Source organism: Terrapene carolina, unplaced genomic scaffold, assembly GCF_002925995.2.
Source record: "Terrapene carolina triunguis isolate 2854851 unplaced genomic scaffold, T_m_triunguis-2.0 Scaffold68, whole genome shotgun sequence".
NCBI lineage: Eukaryota > Metazoa > Chordata > Testudines > Emydidae > Terrapene > Terrapene triunguis.
In genome coordinates this window covers 60,073,424-60,095,477 of record NW_020664419.1, presented here as the reverse complement: position 1 = coordinate 60,095,477, position 22,054 = coordinate 60,073,424, and the positions used below count along the sequence as shown (strand labels likewise).

The window sequence follows — 22,054 nt, the reverse complement described above, 5'->3', positions numbered from 1 at the left end:
CCCGTTTTCATATATTGCATCCATGCACACCTCCTAAAAATGAGGTACAGCAGGGCAAACATTTTCCAAAATAGATGTCATATATATAATATATACACATTCGTACATACATACCTTTATTCATGTGATGTCCAAAAATTTAAAAAAAATGTACACATTTATTACAAAATTGTAACAAAGACTGGACAGTGTTTTGCTCATTCTGGAAAGATGAAGCTCAGTAATACACAACCCTGGAAACTAACCAGAGGTTGTGGCAATATCTTTCTTCTAAACAGTCAGATATTCTTGCATTAAGCTTGGCGAAAACTGCCTTTCAAAAACATAAGGGGAAGTAAAATGAAGGAAGCAGACCTTGCTCATCTTTCCAAATGAAATACGAGAAGGATCTTCACATAAAAATGCACAAACATTTTTTATTACCAATAGTGCTACAATGAACAATGCAAATTGTCTAATTTTGTCTTTTTGCTTTTTTTTTTTTTTTTACATTTTGGAAACTAAGTGGTAAATTTTTGACAGTGTATTCGCTTGTCTTTAGACCCAAGCTTGTCTGCTGGCAAAAAATAAAATAAACAAAAACAAATTCAGACCCTGCTCAAACTAAAGAAAAACAAATTACAAATTTAGTTGTTGGGCAGCACATAATTAGTAAGGCAGGACCTCAAATGGTGACCCTTTGCATGAGCCAATTGCCAGATCCTCAAGGAATTAAAACCAGGATGCCTGAGCCACATCAGTTCTGCAGTTATGTTGAGTATTGTGCTGAGACAGCCATACCCCAAGAAAAGGGAAGTCTTTAGAAGGCTTGCTGAGCAGGGTTGTAGTTGAAGGTTGATGGCAGATGAGGCCTTTCTTCTAATTTGTCATATTCCAGATGGAACTCCTACAATTAAACAAAAAGGATTATTTAATTGTTGATATTTCCCTTGCATACGCAAATGTCTGTATCCATGACGAGCAACTTCTTCTCTTTAAATAAAATGATGCTTTTAGAAATAGCTTGATTTAACTCCTATTATATAAATGAGGCAAAAAAATACATTTTTTGTGACCCTAGTTCGTTATTTAAAAAAAAATCAATATAATATAGTGCAGTGTCTGCAACAGCACCATCTTACCCATTTTTTAAATGGTAAGTTAGCTTCAGAAACCTAGTTGTGAGCACTTAAAACTATTAAACATACAGACAAGACACAAATGTGCAGGTAAGTCAACTAAACTTTTAGTAAAGCTATTTTTCAGCAATTCAAAAGATCTTTTCTAAGATTTACTTTAGATGCCACAACGCTGAGTTCTGAGGTATTTTGTGGCATATCACCATGCCAACTGTTGGTGGAACGCAAATTAGTCAGAAATACCATTAGGCCAGGTTTCTTCTTCATGATATGAAATGTAAGAAGAATAAACCACCATGTAAGGAGATTTAAATCGACTTAAGAATCACAGATGTAACAAAGCAGTCCACTACCATTTATACCTGGGTGAAGTGTTAAACTTCAGGTGTATCCATCCTTCCTTTAGGTTTGCTGAGCCATATATAGAAGCTCTTTACTACTACACTACACTTCAGTAGTGGCTTTCTTCTAAAGACCTCAAAGCACTTTATAAACCATTATACTGAATATTAATAATGCTCGGCCAGTGTATGAGGCTCTTACAGCTATTAATTCATAAATGCACAGTTTCTTTCTCATTTATACAATTCCTTGCATTATGTGGGCATTTGATTTGCTTAATATTTCTAAAAATATTCCAGCCATTCAAGTATATGAATATATTCTAAATGGCTAGCAACCATGATGAATCAGATTGCTGGGATACCTACCATTTAAATACCTCTTGACAACTCTGCTATGAATATGCAGTGCTCTGCTTTTATTACAATTCCACTGCATGATCTTGAATTGTGATCACCAATTTGTGTACTCACACTGGCATCTTCAGCATACAACTTGGGTATATGCAAAAATGTACATAAAACTGGGCTTAAAAAAAATCATTTTTTAACCTTTTAATAGTTTGACAGCTCCCCAAGTCCCTTTCATTGCATTTGCATTCAAAAAGTGAATGTTTAATTGAAAATTTAGTACAGTACTTTAAGGATACTTTCTGTTAACTCAGTAATAATCATCCCGGGCTAAATAAACACTTCTGCCTTCAGCGTTGTAATTTATTGAGCTTATTATCTCAAACAACAAACCTCCTACAGATTCTAAACTTATCTGGGTAGGGATTATGTCAACTCTTACTGAGGAACATACTCAAAGTATTGAAAAAATTAATAAAGCCTCACAACACCTTTGGGAGGTAGTTAAATATAGTATTATTTCTATTACCGATGGGTAAAATGAATTAGAATACAAATCAGTGCAAGAGTTGGGACTAGAGTTCAGGAGTTCTGAGTCCCAGGCCTCTGATCTTTAAGGGGAAACAGTTACCTGGCATAGAGAAAAAATTCACCATGGTAATGAGGGAATTTAGGGAATCATGCTGAGAATTAATTGAATCTATATCCCCCAAATAAAGCTCTCCACAAACCTCGAGAATCCCAGCAGCATCTACAAGGCCACGGCCATGTGCATGAAAGCTTTGTCTCCCTACTGAGGCTCTGGCCCGCACATTCATCCCATCCTCCACCCCAGCTTCCTGGCTGTGGCAGCTCCTGGGGACCTGAGGTGGAAAATATTTAATATAGCGTGCCAGTGTATTAGTGTTGGGGGGTAAATTCCACCCCACCCTCCCATGCACATCCATGGATAGGGTGGGGTAATGCGCAGGCACATGAGCTCTCTTTTTTTGGGAGTGGGAGTGGGGGTGGGGGGGGGGGGGGGGGGGGGAAGGGAAACAAGGGATACCAGTGTGGGGAAAATACTTCCACACATGGTTCTCGGGGGTATATTTTAGGATAGAGTCTTTAACTCTGAAATTCTCCTGTCTTTCACTTTGAAATAAGAAAAATGCCCCTCAAATTACCTTCTCTCCAACCTTCCAGTTCATGATTCTCAGAGTGTTATGTTCTGCAGATGACCAGAAAAGGCTCTGCAGATCATTACCAGTCTATGGACTACAATTGGGGAATTGCTATTTTAACAAAACTTATTAAGCAAGAAAACAGGTGAATGCTAAACCCTCACATATTCTGGAGTGCATTCAAGACTACATGTAGAGAGCGGCCACTTGAATTAATGACTGGCGTCTAAAGGAAGGAATCTTACTGGCTCATGAGGGTTCCTTTAGAGCCATATGGATTGAGATTTGTTACTGTGACAGATTTTTTTAGGAAAATATTAACACCTATAGGATGCAAATTTTGTAAGCATTAAAACAGTGTTTGTCAGTCATTTTATTGCTGCTTCAGGTATGCTGAAGTATTAAAAGATCCCACATTCTGAGTGTGTAATTACACTTAACAGTTATTATATTTAACAATATAGGGGGAAATAATTCACTGACCAAATATTTTTGAAAACCAAAAAGTAGTGTATTTATTGCACATAGAAAAATACTTTCATACATGTTATTTTACGTTTCACTTTAGTTAGTAGTGGCCATCATAGATTTGGATATGAACAATTGCATTGATCATTTTTGTATTTATTAGATACAAAGAAATGGAAAAACTCCAGCTTGTCTATTAAGCAAACATTGGTTAAATTAATTGCTTTTATTTTTCATTTGGAAACAATGATTTTTTTAAATACCTTGAATTAACCAAGAATAGGGATTCCATACTTAGGGGGGAAAATCCCACAAAGCATATCCAACGCTAAAGAAATTTTCTGTGAAGTGAATCTTATTTTTCATGTGTCATTCTGATTACAGTCACAAAGAGTGAGTTATGTCACAGCAATCAATGTATTTATACAAAATATTTAGTAGGTGTGAACACCAAATATGGAAGAGAACTGTTTAAAGAGGATTAATGGAATAAAAGATAGCAACGGCAAATGTAGGCTAAACAGGCTAAATGTAGGAAAAATGATGAAGTCTATTGGACTGTGAATCAGTCTACCAAGGGAAACACTGGAAGCTCCATTACTAGACACAGTTTTCAATTTGCCTAGAAACAATACTTGCATTAGCTACAAAACGGACACAAAAGACCCAAACAGAAATTAGGAACTAGAACCTACTACTCTATAGCATGTCTTTGTCATTAAGTTAAACGTTGTTCTATTAATAATTTAAAAAAATATTTAAATATTGACTGTAAATATTTGAAAGGATATTTAGTATAGGCAGCATCCCTTGCTAAAAAAAAAAGGAATACTTTTTCTAATGTTTAAATTTCCCAACCATAAAGAATTCAAGCTTCTAGGAAGGAAAAATAAAACAAGGGTTTTAATTTTGTTTCTTAACAGGGATCACCTTTCCTCATTTTTGAATAGAGAAATTATAAAATTTTAGTTAAGAGAATTTTCTTTTAGTAATGTGTAATCATTGGCGGCATTGCTTGGTCTCATTGTCTTCACTTTCCTTTCTCCTGTTGCTAAGCCTTTCAGCATCGCCCCAGCAGCTTAAGCAGAGGAAGCTATACAGTGAGTATTCTCTTGCTTTACCTGCTCAGTATAAAATCAAAATTTTTCTAACCATATTGTACTTTCTACATGGAATAGGATGAAAAGCCATAAGCATATCATAGTTGTGATCAACATTTCCTTAATATTTCTGTTTACGGTGAATATGAAGTAAACTTCTTCATTATTCAAGTTCTTGGGCTATTTAACTAAATGTCTATGGAGAATTCATTTAATTTGAATTTCAAAACAATCTAGGAAGCTGTCTCAATGCTTATTCAATTTTCACTCATTTCCTTTTTCAGTCTGTTACCGAAGGTGAATGTACAGTAAAACTCATTCTTTATTAAATTAATGTTATTTGCTATTTCACGGAGTAGGATTATGTATAATCTTTTTTATTAGATTGTTAAAACCAGTCTAGGATGTTGTCACAGAGTTTTATTAAATTGCAAGTATAGTCTATATTTAAAAAAAAAAAAATAGTCTGGCGCTTTTAGTAATATTATCCAAAGAATGCACATATACATTAAAACAAGAGGAAAGATTATAAAGCACCTAGAAAAATAATTTATTTAAAGTACAGATGTAAATGATAATTTATTGCAGATAATTCTAACCTGGCTGCAGTAAAGCAACATCCATGGATCAATTAAGTAGCAGTTATTAATATGCTCTTCTGGCAAACTGATATTCTCAATATTAGGTAATAATGTACCTGTTACAGTAAAACAAAGTACAAGGAAAATATCTTTTAAAAATGACTCCATGTGGTTGCAATTGATCAGAATACGTTCTCCACAGTATTTGATATTTGTACTGCCCTGGAATTTAATTTTTCTAATGGGATTTAGAAGTATAGTCACTTGGACAACTAACCCTTCATATTAAAAACAACATTTAAATTTAATCATGTCCTTATTATCCTAAAACTCTTAGGAAATTCTGACTCCAAAGGTTAATATTAGAGATCACATTTTTACTACACAGACATATACTTGCCCTCCATCTGTGCCTGAAATTCCCACTTGTCTTAGATGAGTTTTACACATAGATAGTAAGAGCTAGCCTAATCGTTATTTTTCCATTGCTCAAAAAAGCAAATTTTCCCCATAGTCCTCCATAGCTCCCCTTCCACCAATATTCAGCTTGCCTGGTATATTTTGCTCCAAACTAACAAGAAATCAATAAGTTAAGACTATCGCTTGCATGTTCCTTGGATCCAGAATTCTAGAAAAGGTATAAAAGCTCTACCTCTTTCCCTAACTAGACCTCAGTTCCTCCCTAATATTGGACAATTATTGTCAATTTGTGAAGTTGAAGGAGGTAGGAGAAGCTGTATGGATCTGCAGAGACAATATATTTGGGAGAGCAACAGCTACTGGTAAAAGTAATCTTTCTTCATTGACACTGCTGTAGACTACCTATCCCCTGGAAGAAGGAGTACACTAGTCAAAAAGACTGAAGTTCTGCTCTCCTGAATACAGCATCCAATCTACATTCTGCAAAGAGAATACTGCTTTCTAAAAGTAGCAATAATCAAGCTCCAAGTAGCAACTTTACAATTTCTAATACAGGCATATAGTGAATAGCAGCTATGCAGGCTGCTACCTCTGTGGCAGAGTGGGCACTTATTCTTTCTGGTACAGCAATTCAAATAAGCTCATAGGATGTCTGAATACATAATATGATCCATTTATAACTGAAAGGTTTTGGCCTTCACTCTTCGTCAAAAGCGAGAAACAACCTTGTAGATTTCCAATAGGGCCTTTCCCCCACTATTAAGGTAATAGGTAATACCTCTCTGAACGTCTCAGGCATGTAGGATAGCATTACAGACAGCATACCTAAGACTAAGAAAAAAAATTGATAAAGAAATCAACCAATTCAGTTAAAAATCCAGTTCATCTAGGCCAATTTTGTTTGTTTGAGGCCTTACAATTATTTTGCCCGTATGAAAAATTGTATAAGGCAGCTTTGCCATTAAAACCTGAAGTGTGGAAATGCTCTTGTGTGTTAGTCAGTCAAAAAACAACAAAAAAATCAAAACAAAATCTAACTACAGATGCAAAAGATAACATATCAAGACTTCAAAAAAAAAAAAAAAAAAAAAAAGATTCCATAAACTTTGTGAGAACTAGATGTTCTCACATTCACCAGACTAGTAAGAAGCCATTTTATTGAGGGATTTGAAAATACTGAATACTCTTGCACATTAATATGGTAGTCAGAGACAACCTATTATATATACTATCTGTAGATGAAGACAAACCTGAGTCCACTGTGGTAACAGAAAATTCAAGGTAACTGCTACAGGGGAGAAAATGGAACTACCCCCTTTAGACTCTGGTTAAACCTGAAAATACTTTCACCTACAGACATATAACTGCTTAGAAGAATATTTTCATGATTCCAAACAGCAGAGATGTGATTTACACAAAGAAGTGCAATGACTCACCAACCAACAATCCTGCCATTAGGCTTTCAGGTTAAGGAAATCTCAAGTTGGATGAAATACTTGCCCTCTTTCTTGAGATAAAAGGCTCTGATAATAGGTTATAGGGAAGATTCTTGAAAAGGGCTAATATTCAAGAACCACGTCTGCTGAGCTGAAGATATCAAGATCACTGTGGGCCTGACCTATCAACTTTGAAACAACAGAGGAAATGGGAGAAAGGCATATATATTCCCCTTTCCTCGATGAATAAGAAATGTGGAACTTCAAATAAACAGCTATTCTGTAGCAGATCAGATATTTAAATTTCAACATTGCAAACCCATGCTATATCCAGATGACCCTATAATGACAAAATAAAACTTCTCAGTGAATTCTTGAGGGACCACTGATCCAATAAATTGCACTGCATTTAGTGTAAGGTTCTTGGGTGGCTTTTTTTTTTTTTTGGGTGTTAAACTCATGCCAGAGATAGCGCTGAAGACATCACCTTGTTCTGAATGCATCATACCATAAAAGCACTCAGCATCTCATAATAACAATGGAAGTTAGTTCCTCCCTTTGTGTTCAAGTAAATATAGTGCTAGAGTATTGCAAGTGAGAATCTTCGCTGCTTCCTCTGGAATTGGACAGTTGATAGTCAAATTCTAGTGAGGAAAAAAACTCCCATAAAAAGATCTTAAAATTATACTAAGGAAACTACTAACACACCGATAACTAAATTTTTGGAGAAAAATAAAATTCTATAAAATCTTGACATTGATCCTGTACACAGTGAGGCTGGATTTTGTCCGCCAAAGAAGAACAAAGCAAGATGAACGGAAGTGGGGATATTGTTTGTGTTGAACACCCCCCCTATGTCCAAGAACACTAGTTCTGAGGAGCTTTGGCATATGCCCCAAAATATTTCCTAATATGAAAGGATTCTGTAATTCGAGTGACAAAGCATGAATCTCCTACAATGTGCATCTGTGGAGGGAATACCATAAAGGAGAAATGGTTTAATTTGAAAATAAAAAGTTTGTGCTCTGTTTTTAATGTTCTAAAACAAAGTACAGTATTTGCATGCCCAACTTCTAAATGGCAAGAAGTAATTACTCCATAGCTCAGTAATCAGAACAAAGTATTTGGATTTTAACTAGAACTATTGAAAAATGATATTCTGCATTTTTCTACCTCTTGAAGAGATCGAGAGGACAGTTCCTTCCCCACCCCTCCAGTAATGAACCAGTGTTTTTAGGAAATTCTTATTCCCTCCTACATCTGAATTGAAGTCAGAAAGCCAGTGTGTGGGATACAGAATGAATATTTACACACACACATACATACAGTAAAAAAGGGGATTTTAAAAAAAGATTTTTAAAAATACATGGTTGATAGATTTAAAAATCTGCACAGTGGAAGAAAAAATACCTTAGCTACTTTCCTCCAGTTAAGACAGTCAAAGAAGTAATATGTTCCCCTCTCATATGTATTGGTTTTCATTGTTGGCTCCATGCCTGGTGCCCTGGTGATCCATACTCGTTCTTCTTTGTGGTATCTCCAATCACGGTTAAATCTTTCATTTTTAATTGGGAGGAAAAAGAATTTTTTATGTTAGTTGCTTTGATTTCAGAATACAAAACACACACCCTTTCAAGCAGACATTGTTTTACACTATTAAAAAAAAAAAAAAAAACTTTGTAAGACAAAATCAAGTCCATAAAACACCTACTTATCTGCTCAATATAACCATTTATTAAATACAGTCCTAATGGTAGGACCAAAATCTTGGCCATGCTCGGTAAGAAGTTGGCCTATTCCAGCAGCAAACCATTTTCTGAATGTTTATTGTCCTCCATTTTGTTGTTTTTTTAGATGGTTACATAAGAATGGCCATACTGGGTGAGACCAATGGGTCTATCTAGCCCAGTATCCTGTTTTCTGACAGTGGTCAATGCCAGATGCTTCAGAGGGAATGAACAGAACAGGGTAATTATCGAGTGATACATTCCCTGTCATCCAGTCCCAGCATCTGGCAGTCAGAGACTATGGACACCCAGAGCACGGGGTTGTACCTGTGACCATCTTAGTTGTTGGTCATTGACGGACCTATCCTCCATGAACTTATCTAATTCTTTTTTGAACCCAGTTCTACTTTTGGCCTTCACAACATCCCCTGGCAACAAGTACCACAGGCTGACTATGCACTGTGTGAAGAAGTACTTCCCTTTGTTTGTTTTAAACCTGCTGGCCATTAATTTCATTGGGTGACCCCTGGTTCTTGTGTTATGTAAAGGGGTAAATAACACTTTCATATTCACTTTCTCCATACCATTAATTTTAACAACTGTTGGCATTTATGTAGCACTTTTTGTCTCCAGGGTGCTTTAAAAGCAACACAAAACCCATATGAGGCAGGTGCATTTATTACAAATGGAGAGACTATAGAAAGGAACCAGTACCAGAGTAAGTATTAGAATTCAGGAGCTCCAGGGTTACAGCCCTGTGCCCAGACCATGCCTCTATTTTTAGGGGTTAAAAATAGCTTTTCTAGCTTTTAGAAGTAAACTGGAAAGCAGAATTTTAGATTTACTACGTGATTACTACAGTAAACTGTCATTCTATCATATTACCAAATTGGCCAAAATATTTTGAACATACAGCTCTACTGCTGCTAATAGCTGTAATACATCTCCTCCATTCATGTAATAGAGATAAAACAGTAGATCTTCTCCATATCGGCCAAGTTTTATTGCAGCCAGCTGCAAAAGATAAAAAAATTAAGATTAAAAACCAGAAAAGGTAAATAAAATAAATGACAGCTAATACCATTTAAACGTGACAAGAAAATATAGTCAAACTGTTTCCCTTATATTAAGTATGTTGCAAAAGTTATACTAGATCAGGGGTAGGCAACCTATGGCACGCGTGCCAAAGGCGGCACGCGAGCTGATTTTCAGTGGCACTCATACTGCCTGGGTCCTGGCCACCATTCCGGGGGGCTCTGCATTTTAATTTACTTTTAAATGAAGCTTCTTAAACATTTTAAAAACCTTATTTACTTTACATACAAAATAGTTCAGTTATATATTATAGACTTATAGAAAGAGACCTTCTAAAAATGTTAAAATGTATTACTGGCACGCAAAACCTTAAATCAGAGTGAATAAACGTAGACTCGGCACACCACTTCTGAAAGGTTGCCCACCCCTGTACTAGATATATAGCAGTGTAATATACTAATCAAAAGCTCAATTTTTCTCCAGCTTTCCAATTTTCCTATTATATAAACAGCAGGACAGTTAATGTAAGTAACAAACCTGAAAGGGGGGATCTTTTTTCTTTGTGTATTTTCTGATCTACTCGCTTTACTTTTAAATTTATTAGTTTGTTTACAAATTTCATTATATAGCTACATTAGTACAGCAATCCCTTACATCTTAATTTTTAAAACATTATTGAATGATCTCATCAACACACAATATTTAGGATTTCTTTTTAAATATATCAAGCTTAAAATTCCTATTTCTATTATCTAGGGAAGAAAGGAGTAAGAGCTATCAATTTTTAAGCTTCAGGCTATAAGCTGATCAGATGGAATCAAGAAATCTCTCTGTACTGTATAGTGTTGACATACTATAGTATGTGAATTATAAGGGTTTGATGCTTTGGTCTGAAGGATCTGACACTTTCAGAGATAGGATATTGGTCTAGACCAGTGGTTCCCAAACTTTAACCACCTGTGAACCCCTTTCACTAAAATGTCAAGTCTCGCGAACCCCCTCCTAAAAATGAATATTTCTGGGGAGTTTCTCCTTTACCTGAGTATAAATTATAAAAGCAGTGATCTTGGAAATATAAAATTTGTTTTTATGACATGCTTATTACACACTATTTATTATTAATTACTATTTATCATTACAGTATTTTTATTACATTTATGAAAAGGGCAACACTCTTCCAAGATCTCACTTTCATAGCTTGTATCACTTTGAATAAGCCTGTTATAAGACAAGGCTCCTATGTTTCATCAAGGAGTATCAGACGTGAAACAGCATGAAGGGATTTAAGAAGCCAACTCAAAGAGTTCTTCCTACACAAGCATTCAGGTCTTGAGCAGTCCACGCAAACAACACACGTTACAACAAAGCTTAAACTTGTTCTTCATAATAATTTTAAAAACAAGATTAGCTGCCTATTTAATTTTGAAAACAGCAAAAAATATCCACCTCCCTTTCCATGTCTTATAAGGAGGCTTGAAGTTTAAATCTCCTCAGTGTGATAGATATGCTCACTTTGATCTGCTTAGCTCTTGGAAGTCCAGGGGCTCCGGGCTGCTGGTCCCGTGCTGCCCGGGGTCCCTAAGAACAGCTCTGTCCGCCATTAAGGAATTTTTTCCCCGAGAACCCCCTGCAACATTTCGTGAACCCCCAGGGGTTCACGAACCCCAGTTTGGGAACCACTGGTCTAGACTGACTAGTGCTTTCATTACATGTGACTATGGCTCTAATGGATTTCTGTTGGCTCTTTCCCAAACCCATTCTCACATTCCCCAAAAGCTAATGCAAATCATTTTTAGCATCCAAGAAATTAAAGGAAAACAAAACTGGGAACAGATGCAGGGTTCTTTTGGTCTTGTAATGTTGGAAAGGGTATGTAACATTCCTAGAACATTCCATGCACCTCTGTTCTTACAGAATTTAAGACTAACACTTTTCTAAAAACAATGGATTTGATGAGAGATATCCATCTGCGAAAAATTACATCAGGTTATCTTGAAAATAATTCTATAAACCAAGCAGCCTCTTATCTACATATTTTATTATAGGGGACAAGAAAGCACACTCACCTTATCCCTAATGTGAATGTTCGTTAAGTATTCAGATGGAACATGGAAGTCTAGATAAAGGAATCAGAATTGACCTAATTGTTAAACCATGTAATTGATTCTCATTTATAAATATCAAGACAGCATTAAACAATTTATTTTCCCTACCTATGTCTTGAGGTCGACAAGGCGAAGATGCCCAAGGTGATGCAAATTTGGGGTAGAGATTTCTGAACAAGAAAAAACATACTCAAATTAAAAAGCAATGAATTTGAAGAAGACATCCAAGCCCCCATCCCTCCCCGCCTCCAACACCATTATATTTAGTTACTTCATTAACTTTTAGGGTGAAATTCTGGCACCACTGACTTCAATGGCAACCCTCCCCACCACTGAATTCAAAAGGGCACAATTCTCAATTGTGCTTGTAACCTAAGTGCATTTGGCTCCAACTCCTTTCAGAAGCCCAAACATACTCGGCAGAATGGAGGTATTGTGTAACACCTCTCAAGAGCCTGATGGGCTAATAAATCTGAGCCCATAATTAAAAGAGGAAAAAGGCTTATAGCTGGCAGGCCTAGTTTCTCCCACTGATAATGATTGTACCCTTCCTTTAAATTCTCCTCTATGCTGACAAAGAACCGATTTCACCACTTCAGTGGAACATGAAAAAACATGAAAAAATATAAATGTTCTGATTTCATTTAATTCAGGGGTTCTCAAACTGGGGATCGTGACCCTTTAGGGGGTTGTGAGGTTATTACATGGGGGTCGCGAGCTGTCAGACTCCACTCCCAAATCCCGTTTTGCCTTCAGCATTTATAATAGTGTTCAATATATATATAAAAAAAGTGTTTTTAATTTATAAGGAGGGTCGCACTCAGAGGCTTGCTGTGTGAAAGGGGTAACCAGTACAAAAGGTTGAGAACCACTGATTTAATTCTTGATAATACTTCAAGAAGAAAAAAATGGAGCTTTTAGATTACTAATTAAACACTGCAGAACTTTGCTAATTTGAACCAATGACTTAGTGATCCACTGAGAAGTACTGAAGTTTGGTAATTAGCAGGTAGAGGAACAAAAAAGGACAGTGAATCACAAGATGTACTTTTTTGGCAGCTGCACTTTTGTTTTAATTGTTTGTGATAATATAGTATTGTGACATATTTTGCAAATGAGACTTCAGTCTACTAACCTATTAAATCTTTGCACCTTCTAGCAGGAAGGCATAAGAGTGCTATAAAATCTTTGAAGCCTGGGAAGTTACCAGGAGAAGACCAATTCCCAACCAAGTTCTAAAGAAAAATGATTCCAGACCAAGGGGAGCCAATCCTACACCATAAACCACCTTTAATCCAAGGTTGACAACAGTTTATATCCTCATATATCCTGACTGCAGGCATCACAGGGGGCAGCATCTGTGGAAAACGACCAAGACCTTTCTTCTGCTGGGAGAAATCTTTCCAACTGTGTAGTACTTCCCAAGAATTGGAACATAAAGGCTCACTCACCCATCTAAACACTGCCTTAAAGATCACAGAGCACTATTTCTTTAATCAGCATAATGTGAATATCTTTGCAAAAATATCAATGGGTAAAGACCCTTCTTCCTAATGTTATCTGCCTATCATAGGTAAAGTTTTGAAAGAGATGATCCCCTGTATGCTATATGTGAAGCCTGATTTATTTACTATATTCCATAAGGAAGGCGGATCACTTTTGTTGTGACGTCTGCTACGTTTTGGAAGAGTTTAAAAAGATTTTACTGTAGCCTTAAAAATTTGGTAGAGTGTGCTAAAAACATAAGTAACGGATAACTGTCTAAAGCAGTATCTTTGGCTCATGGAACATAACAATTGCTCTATATTTTGAATTTCTAGCTTTTGGAATAAGCAAGAGCCAGGGATAAAAAGAATTCATACGGGCACAGAAAAGCATAAAGCACTGTATTAAGCAGATAACACTCTTATCTCAGAGTTACAAACTGACCAGTCAACCACACACCTCATTTGGAACCAGACGTATGCAATCAGGCAGCAGAGACCAAAAAAAAAAAAAAAGGGGGGGGGGGGTGGGGGGGGGCAAATACTGCACAGTACTATATTAAACAAACTACTAAAATAATAAAGGGAAAGGAAAAACAAATTGACAAGGTAAGAAAACCGTTTCTGTGCTTGTTTCATTTAAATTACGATGGTTAAAAGCAGCATTTATTTTCTGCATAGTAAAGTTTCAAAGCTATATTAAGTCAATGTTCAGTTGTAAACTTTTGAAAGAACAACCATAATGTTTTGTTCAGAGTTATGAACAACCTCTATTCCGAACGTGTTCGTAACTCTGAGGTTCTACTGTACTTCTGGGCAGTATACAAATTATTTGATGACTATTTCAGGAGACTTTCACACTACAAAAGAACATAAGAACGGACATACTGGGTCACACCAATGGTCCATCTAGCCCAGTATTCTGTCTTCCGACAGTGGCCAATGCGAGATGCTTCAGAGGGAATGAACAGAATAGGGCAATTATTGAGTGATCCATCCCCTGTCGTCCAGTCCCAGCTTCTGGCAGTCAGAGATTATGGACACCCAGAGCACGTGGTTGTGTCCCTGACCATCTCGGTTGATAGCCACTGATGGACCTGTCCTCCCTAAACTTCTCTATTTTTTTTAAACCCAGTTATGCTTTTGGCCTTCACAACATCCCATGGCAATGAGTTCCACAGGCTGACTATACACTGTGTGGAGAAGTAGTCCCTTATGTTTATTTTAAACCTGCTAATTTCATTGGGCGACCCCTGGTTCTTGTTATTTATCCCTTCACATAACACTTTCCTATTCACTTTCTCCACACCAATTATAACTTTATATTCCTTCCCACCCCTAATCTCTTTTCTAAGATGAACACTCCCCAGCCTTTTTAATCTCTCCTCATATAGAAACTTTCATTCCCCTAATAATTGTTGGTTGCCCTTTTCTGTACTTTTTCCAATCCCAATACACCTCTACATTGATATAATGCTGTCCTTGGGAGCCAAAAAATCTTACCACAGTATAGGTGAAACCGCGTTATATCGAACTTGCTTTGATCCACCGGAGTGCGCAACCCCGCCCCTCCGGAGCACTGCTTTACCGCGTTATATCCGAATTCATGTTATATCGGGTCGCGTTATATCGGGGTAGAGGTGTATATCTTTTTTTGAGATAGGGCTCCCAGAACAGTGTGGGCGTACCATGGATTTATATAGTGGTATGATATTTTTTGTCTTATTATCTATCACTTTCCTAATGGTTCCTAACATTACCTTTTTTGATTGCCACTGCACATTGAGCAGAAGTTTTCAGACAACTGTCTACAACAACTCCACTCTTCTTTGAGTGGTAACAGCTAAAATAGACCCCATCATTTTGTATATATAGTTGGGATGATGTTTTCTAATGTGCATTACTTGCATTTATCAACATTGAATTTCATCTGCCATTTTGCTGTCTAGTCACCCAGTTTTGTAAGATCTCTTTGTAACTCCCTGCAGTCAGCTTTGGACTTATCTTTAGTAATTTTGTATCATCTGCAAACTTTGCCACCTCGCTTTGTTTACCTCTTTTTCCAGATTGTTAATGAATACGTTGAAGAGCTTTCTGAAGAATCAGGTACACTATAACAATTGGGATCAACCTTGTCCACATGCGTGCTGACATACTAGATTGGTGAGGCATGATTTCCCTTTACAAGAGCTGTACTGACTCTTCCCCAACAAATCGTGTTCACCTATGTATCTGATCATTCTGGTTTTTACAATATTTTCAACCAGTTTGCCAAGTATTGAAGTTAGGCTTGCTGGCCTATGATTGCCACTAGAGCCTTTTTCAAAAATCAGCTTTACATTAGTTATCCTCCAGTCATCTGATACAGAGGCTGAGTTAAGCAATAGGTTACATACCACAATTAGTAGTTCTGCAATTTCATATCTGAGCTCCTTCAGATCTCTTGGGTGAATACCATCTGGTACTGGCAATTTATTACGGTTAAATTTATCAATTTGTTCCAAAACTGCCTCTACTGACACCTCAATCTAGGGCTGTTTCTCAGATGTTTCACCCAAAAAAAATGATGCAGGTGTGGGAATCTCCCTCACATCCTCCGCAAAGAAGGCCAATGCAAAGAATTCATTTAGCTTCCTCACAACGGCCTTGTCTTTCTGTGGTGTTTCTTTAGTACCACTGATTGTTTGGCAGGCTTCCTGCTTCTGATACAGTTTAAAACTGTTAGTTTTAGTGTCTTTTGCTAGTTGCTCTTCAAATTATTTTTTGGCCTGCCTAATTATACTTTTACATTTGACTTGCCAGAGTTTATGTTCCTTTCTATTTTCCTCAGTAGGATCTGACTTCCAATTTTTAAAGGATGCTTTTTTGCCTCTAACTGCCTCTTTTACTTGGTTTAGCCATGGTGGCACATTTGTGGTCCTCTGTTTTTTGTTTTGTATTTGGGATATACATTTAATTTGAGTATCAGAGGGGTAGCCGTGTTAGTCTGGATCTGTAAAAAGCAACAAAGAGTCCTGTGGCACCTTATAAACTAACAGACGTACTGGAGCATAAGCTTTCGTGGGTGAATATTCACCCACGAAAGCTTATGCTCCAATACGTCTGTTAGTCTATAAGGTGCCACAGGACTCTGTCATTTAATTTGAGTGTTTATTACAGTGTTTTTAAAAAGCTTCCATGCAGCTTGCAGGCATTTCTCTTTTGTGACTATTCCTTTTAATTTCCATTTAACTAGTCTCCTCATTTCTGAGTAGTTCCCCTTTTTGAAGTTAAATGCTTCTGTGGTGGGCTTCTTTGATATTTCTCCTTCCCCCCAGGAAGTTTAATTAAATTACACTATGGTTGCTATTACTGAGTGGTTCCGCTATATTTACCTCTTGAACCAGATTCTGTGCTCTGTTTAGGATTAAATCAAGAATTGCCTCTCCCCTTGGGGATTCCAGAACTAGCTGCTCCAAGCAGCAGTCATTTATGGTATCTAGAAATTTTGTCTCTGCATCCTGTCCTTGACATGTATCTAGTCAATATGCGGTTAGTTAAATCCCCATTATTATTGAGTTTTCAATTTTTGTGGCCTCTCTAATCTCCCTAAGCATTTCATAGTCACTGTCACCATCCTGGTCTGGTTGTCAGTAGTATATTGCTACTGGTATACTCTTATTAATGAAGCATAGAATGTCTATCCACAGAGATTCTCGGATATTTACTATATTTGTTTCTATTCTTTCTTTCACATATGATGTCACTCCCCCACCAGCACAACCCACTTTGCCATTCCTATATATTTTATACCCTGGTATTATCATATTCTATTGATTATCATCGTCCAGCAAGTTTCTGTGACGTCTATTATACCAATACCCTCATTTAATGCAAGGCACTCAAGTTCATCCATCTTAGTATTTAGACTTCTAGCATTTGTATAAAAGCACTTATAAAATTTGTCAATATTTAGCTGACTGCCTTCATGTGATGTAACTGAACAGGACTCTTTCATTTGACTGTTTCTCTTCAATTCCTATCAGTTCTGTATCAACTTCTATTCTCTCTATAACTCAAAGATGGGGGCGGGAGCTCAGCTCAAAGAGTTTGAAAACAGCTCAGGGTGCAGCGAGTGGGGTACCTAAGGGCTGTGTGCAGGCAGGGGGTAGCTAGGGGCTGTGTGTGGGAAGGGGGGTAGCTCAGGGTGCAGGGAGGGAGGTAGCTAAGGGCTGTGTCCAGGCAGAGGGGTAGGCTCAGGTTGCAGGGAGAGGGATAGCTAGGGGCTGTGTGTCGGGAGGGCTCCCCTGCGGTCCCAGTTCCCCGAGGGCTCTGCCAGCCACCGAGCCGGGTCCCCCCGCCCAGTCGGCTTTTACCAGCTGCATGAGCAAAGGGGGCTGGGAGCGGAGGAGCAGCTTCAACCCTCTGCACCAGCAGGAGACAAGGGAACACCATGGCTGCCTGCTCCATGGCACCAGTCAGAGCAGCAGCTGTCCCACACTGCCCGGCTCTGGCTTCCCGCCTCTGACCTGGCAGGGGGGGGAAGGGGGAGGAGGAGGTGTGTGTGTGTGTGGGGGGTGGAGCTGCCCCAGGATTGCCCTGCTCTTGCAGTGTAGTTTTGGGGGGAGGGAGGCAACACCCCTGTGCCTCCCAACTCTGCCCATGGGCTCAGGGCTTCTGCCCTGTGGGGAGGACCAGGGCGCTCAGGGCTCCAGGATTCAGCCGCGCGGGGGACGCCAGACATAGGGGCTTCAACCACGTGGGTCCTGGCTTCAGCCCCATGGGAGCTGCTGGGGCTCAGGCTCTGGGTTTTAGCCCCAGGGCCCCAGGCCTCCCTGAAAGGGTTCGCAGACCCCCTGTTGAGAACCGCTGATTTAGAGCACAGTGATGACTAACTGTCACACTAGGCAAAAACGTATCACTAACTTTGAGGGCAGTAAAATAAAATAGCAAATCTTTTATCTGTATCATCAACTGTAAAAGCTCCAAAACCAGACTAAAAGCAGGTATTACAATACAAATATATAGACACATATACATGGATCCAATGTTGTCACTTGAATAATAGGCATCCAAGGAAGATAGTAAATACTCTGTATGAAACGATTCCCTATTAAAAACTAAAAAAAAAACCAGTTAACTAATTACCAACAATCATGGCAACAAATTGGTAATATCCTGCATAGATACGTATATTAACAATTTGGACTTTAATCCAATAGAGGAGATGCATAGCATACCAATAAACCACCACAATAAAGTACCTTTAATTTCATATATCAACACCATGAAAAAAGTCATTCTAAACCAATACTATTTTTTATATATATAGCTATAACCAAAGCTAAAAATAAATTACCTGAGATTTAGATGAAAGGATTTTAAATGGTAGTTTTACTAGCAAAGAGTAGGACAAAAATTGTACCAAAAACTCAAATACTCAGTTACATGTGCTAAATTACACTTAAATCTACTTTAAAATACTGAATTCAGATGTACTTTGCTCTAAGCCGATTGTTCAAACATAGCCTTTCTGAAGGCAATCTGTATTGGAAATATCAAACAACTCTGATATTGCGCACATCCTGGAGATGCACCTACTCAGACAATCAAAGCTACAAATTATGGAGCTAGTAGTGAGAAGAGTTATTTCTTAGTATAGCTATTTAAAACTCATGTTCTCAGTGAAGTAGAAAAAATCCATCACACTCAAACAAGAAGTTATCTGTAAGAGCAGCACTAAGTCTTTTCATTCTGCAGAATCCATTCGTATTAGAAGAGTGGTTAAGGTGCACAAGTGTAGTTCTGAGAATACCAATGGAACTCTGTGTAAGCTTGAAAGCTTGTCTCTCTCGCCAACAGAAGTTGGTCCAATAAAATATATTACCTCACCCACCTTGTCTCTCTAATGGAACAATGTTCTGAAAAAATGTTGAGAAATGCACTATGGAGTAATTCCTAAAAATAATCAATTTACATGAGGGATATATATAAATTAGTGCTAATTACTGTATAAGGAGTGCAGATTCCAGAATGCCACTTTTTTCTTCTTACTCTTTCTTGTTTCATCTTTTTTTACTCTCTCTCCCCAATCCTTCTTGAACTCACATACATACCTATTTCATGTGTATATAATCTGAGAAATGTGAAGTGCAAAGAATTCCTTTCATCTATATGTACCATTCCAATCTGGTTTTGCTGGTTGGTTTATTGTGTGCATTCATAAAATTTCAATAAACATAGTACACAAATCTTTGGTGGAAAAAAAAGAGACCATCTATTTTTTCTGAGAGAGAGAATAAACTATGAAGTTCAGCAAGGTTCTTCTGTAGGTGGGTCATGCATCAAATATCTTTTAGATGAATTATGTTTTTAGTACTCTGTTTATTAGGTTATGCAGAGTAAACAAAATCTTTAGAGCTCCATGTCCCAAGTTTGCCCATGTAGCTCACAAGAAATGAGGCAGGATTGTAATTCTGCAATCCAGCCGGAGTAAGAGATAGTATGCCGCTGAACTGCCCCAGAAGCAAGGTAAGAAAGAGATGTGACTCTTGTTTCCTGCTTTTCCCTTGATCCATATGACTTCCCACTCTACAGCAGCTCAAGTATGTGGGCAGATGTGTTGGGGGGGCAGAGCCAATACTCCGCTTACTTCCCACATGTATGGAAGGAGAAGTAGCAGCATGCCAGCAGCTGTTCCCCGCTTGCCTCCCAACACAGGCTCTGGTGATGTGGGTAGTCCACACAGAGGTATAAGAGATTCTTTAAAATCCCTTACTGCCCTGTGATATCATGGTGGAGGGCTCACAATTATGCACATGGAGAATATAAAATAGCTAACGGACTAGAAGTTAACTTCAAAAGGTATACTGCTCTTGAAGATAACAATACAACTATACAATACAACTATGAAGGTGTACAGTTTGTTATTACATCAGTGTAAGTTTAATTTACAATAAAAATGCTGCCTGATTGTTAAATGTAAATATCCTCAAGGAAAATTTTTATTTAAAAAATAATTTATGCATGAAATTTATTAACAAACACACTAAAGCTTTCCTGAAAAAATCCTTAACAATTTAAGGGAGTAAAGAGAGCCTCCTAGCTTACTGAAAGATTGCAAAACAAGATCTCAATATGCCTTGAAGCACAGTTCTCTTATTAATGAAAGCTTTACTTTACTGTCATTGCATTTTCAAATTTAATTTGTCAAAGTATCTGCAGTTTTTTTATATTCATGTGAACTATATGAACCCAATATTATGAACAGCAGCATAATAAAAACAAAACTGATGACACTATTGAAAACAGAACTTACTCAGGAGAGTTGAGATTGAGACCTAGTGTTGTTAAGTCACTTCCTAATGCAAGATGTACCATTCCCGGGTCCGTCTCTGCTGCCCTGATGAATGTTAACAAGCCAATCATTCCAAACTGGTCCGTCACCATCCCTTGAGGAATGTTGGTAACCCGACCTGGGCAAGAACAACCAATTAATTTTCTCCTTTCAAAAAGTGGAGGAATCAACAAGATCATTTGAAAGTATTTTCAAGCGATTTATCAAAAAAAAAGACTCAAGCATACCATCAGGTAGCACCTGGATCCCTTTTTTCTGCTGGTTGTTGTTTTGCGTTGTTGAACTTTTATCTCCAGGGAATTTGGGTCCGTCTGCACTAGAAGATGTTTTGCCTGATGTACTCAAATTCTATTAAGAAACAAGTAATTTGTGCAAGTTAACATGATAGAAAACAAACCAACATGGAAAACTTGGTTAAGCAGCCCTTCTGAATCAAGCGCTCTTCAAAAGCCATCGACAGGACCATACATGTACTGTGAGGCTGAAGTCTGTTCAGTTATTCATATCCCAAAAGCAATTAAGTGCCCTGCCACACTACAAGGTAATTCAATTTTAAGTTTTGAAAAAAAACAACAACAAAAAAACCCCGATATTTGAACATAAAGGAATTAAAAACAAAGACGTAGTTTTCCACACTTTTCAGGGCTTACTTATGAGCAAAATGTAAACCACAGCTCTGTTTGTCAGTTGAAGTTCTCGTGTTCTGTTACCAATCTGTAGGTATGATTAATGCCTTCGTCATTTTTACAATCCCTAAAATAAGAACTACTCCCAAATCTATAATCTCAAATTTAAAAGGTCAGGATATTTAAATATTTTGTACACACTTGGAGCAGAATATTAACGGGAAGAGTAAACTGCTGCATTTCTAAATGAGTGCATGGCACAGGAGGTGCTCGTGGGCCCTTCGCTTCACATGCCAGCCAACAGTCTCGTCTCCACATAGAGAGCCCCTCTGAGCTGCAGTGGCTGACACTGGATATAATAAAGGGACCAATTACAGAAGCAAGCAAACTACAGTTGGCACTCACCAGTTAGGAAAAAGGTATAACACTATATTTGACAAGAAAACTGTATAAAATGTTTGCTCTCTACTGCAAATTGTTTTTCTGTCATCATTTCTATTTACTATTTCTACAATACCATAGAATGCATGGCGCCACACTGACAGGATACTACTCTGAAGAGCTCAATGTCTAGAGAAGACATCACAGGAAGGGACAATAAAAGAAATTAGACACGACTAAAAGGCCGTTTGGTGCGCAGCAAGTTCAGGTGTAAATCTACAGTGCTTCAGCATGCTGCATCCTAACTGTCCATATGGATCTTGCTGCTGCACACTAAAAGTTTTCTAGTGTGCACTGACGTACTGCTGTTTCAAATGGCAGA

General features: G+C 37.7%; 1 protein-coding gene across 4 annotated transcripts in view; it reads right to left on the bottom strand.

The window, feature by feature from the left end:
* Positions 1-472: 472 nt before the first annotated feature.
* The window catches only part of CNOT2 (CCR4-NOT transcription complex subunit 2), a 142,002-nt gene continuing 120,420 nt past the window's right edge, over positions 473-22,054 (bottom strand). For all 4 annotated transcript variants that reach the window (XM_024212652.2, XM_024212654.2, XM_024212650.2 and 1 more), the window contains 7 exons: positions 20,893-21,013; positions 20,627-20,783; positions 11,954-12,015; positions 11,807-11,856; positions 9,619-9,719; positions 8,389-8,533; positions 473-886 (listed from right to left, as the gene is read on the bottom strand). In XM_024212652.2, coding sequence (XP_024068420.1) covers positions 800-886; positions 8,389-8,533; positions 9,619-9,719; positions 11,807-11,856; positions 11,954-12,015; positions 20,627-20,783; positions 20,893-21,013 — 723 coding nt within the window. In that variant the 3' untranslated portion in view covers positions 473-799. The remainder of the gene's footprint in view (positions 887-8,388; positions 8,534-9,618; positions 9,720-11,806; positions 11,857-11,953; positions 12,016-20,626; positions 20,784-20,892; positions 21,014-22,054) is intronic.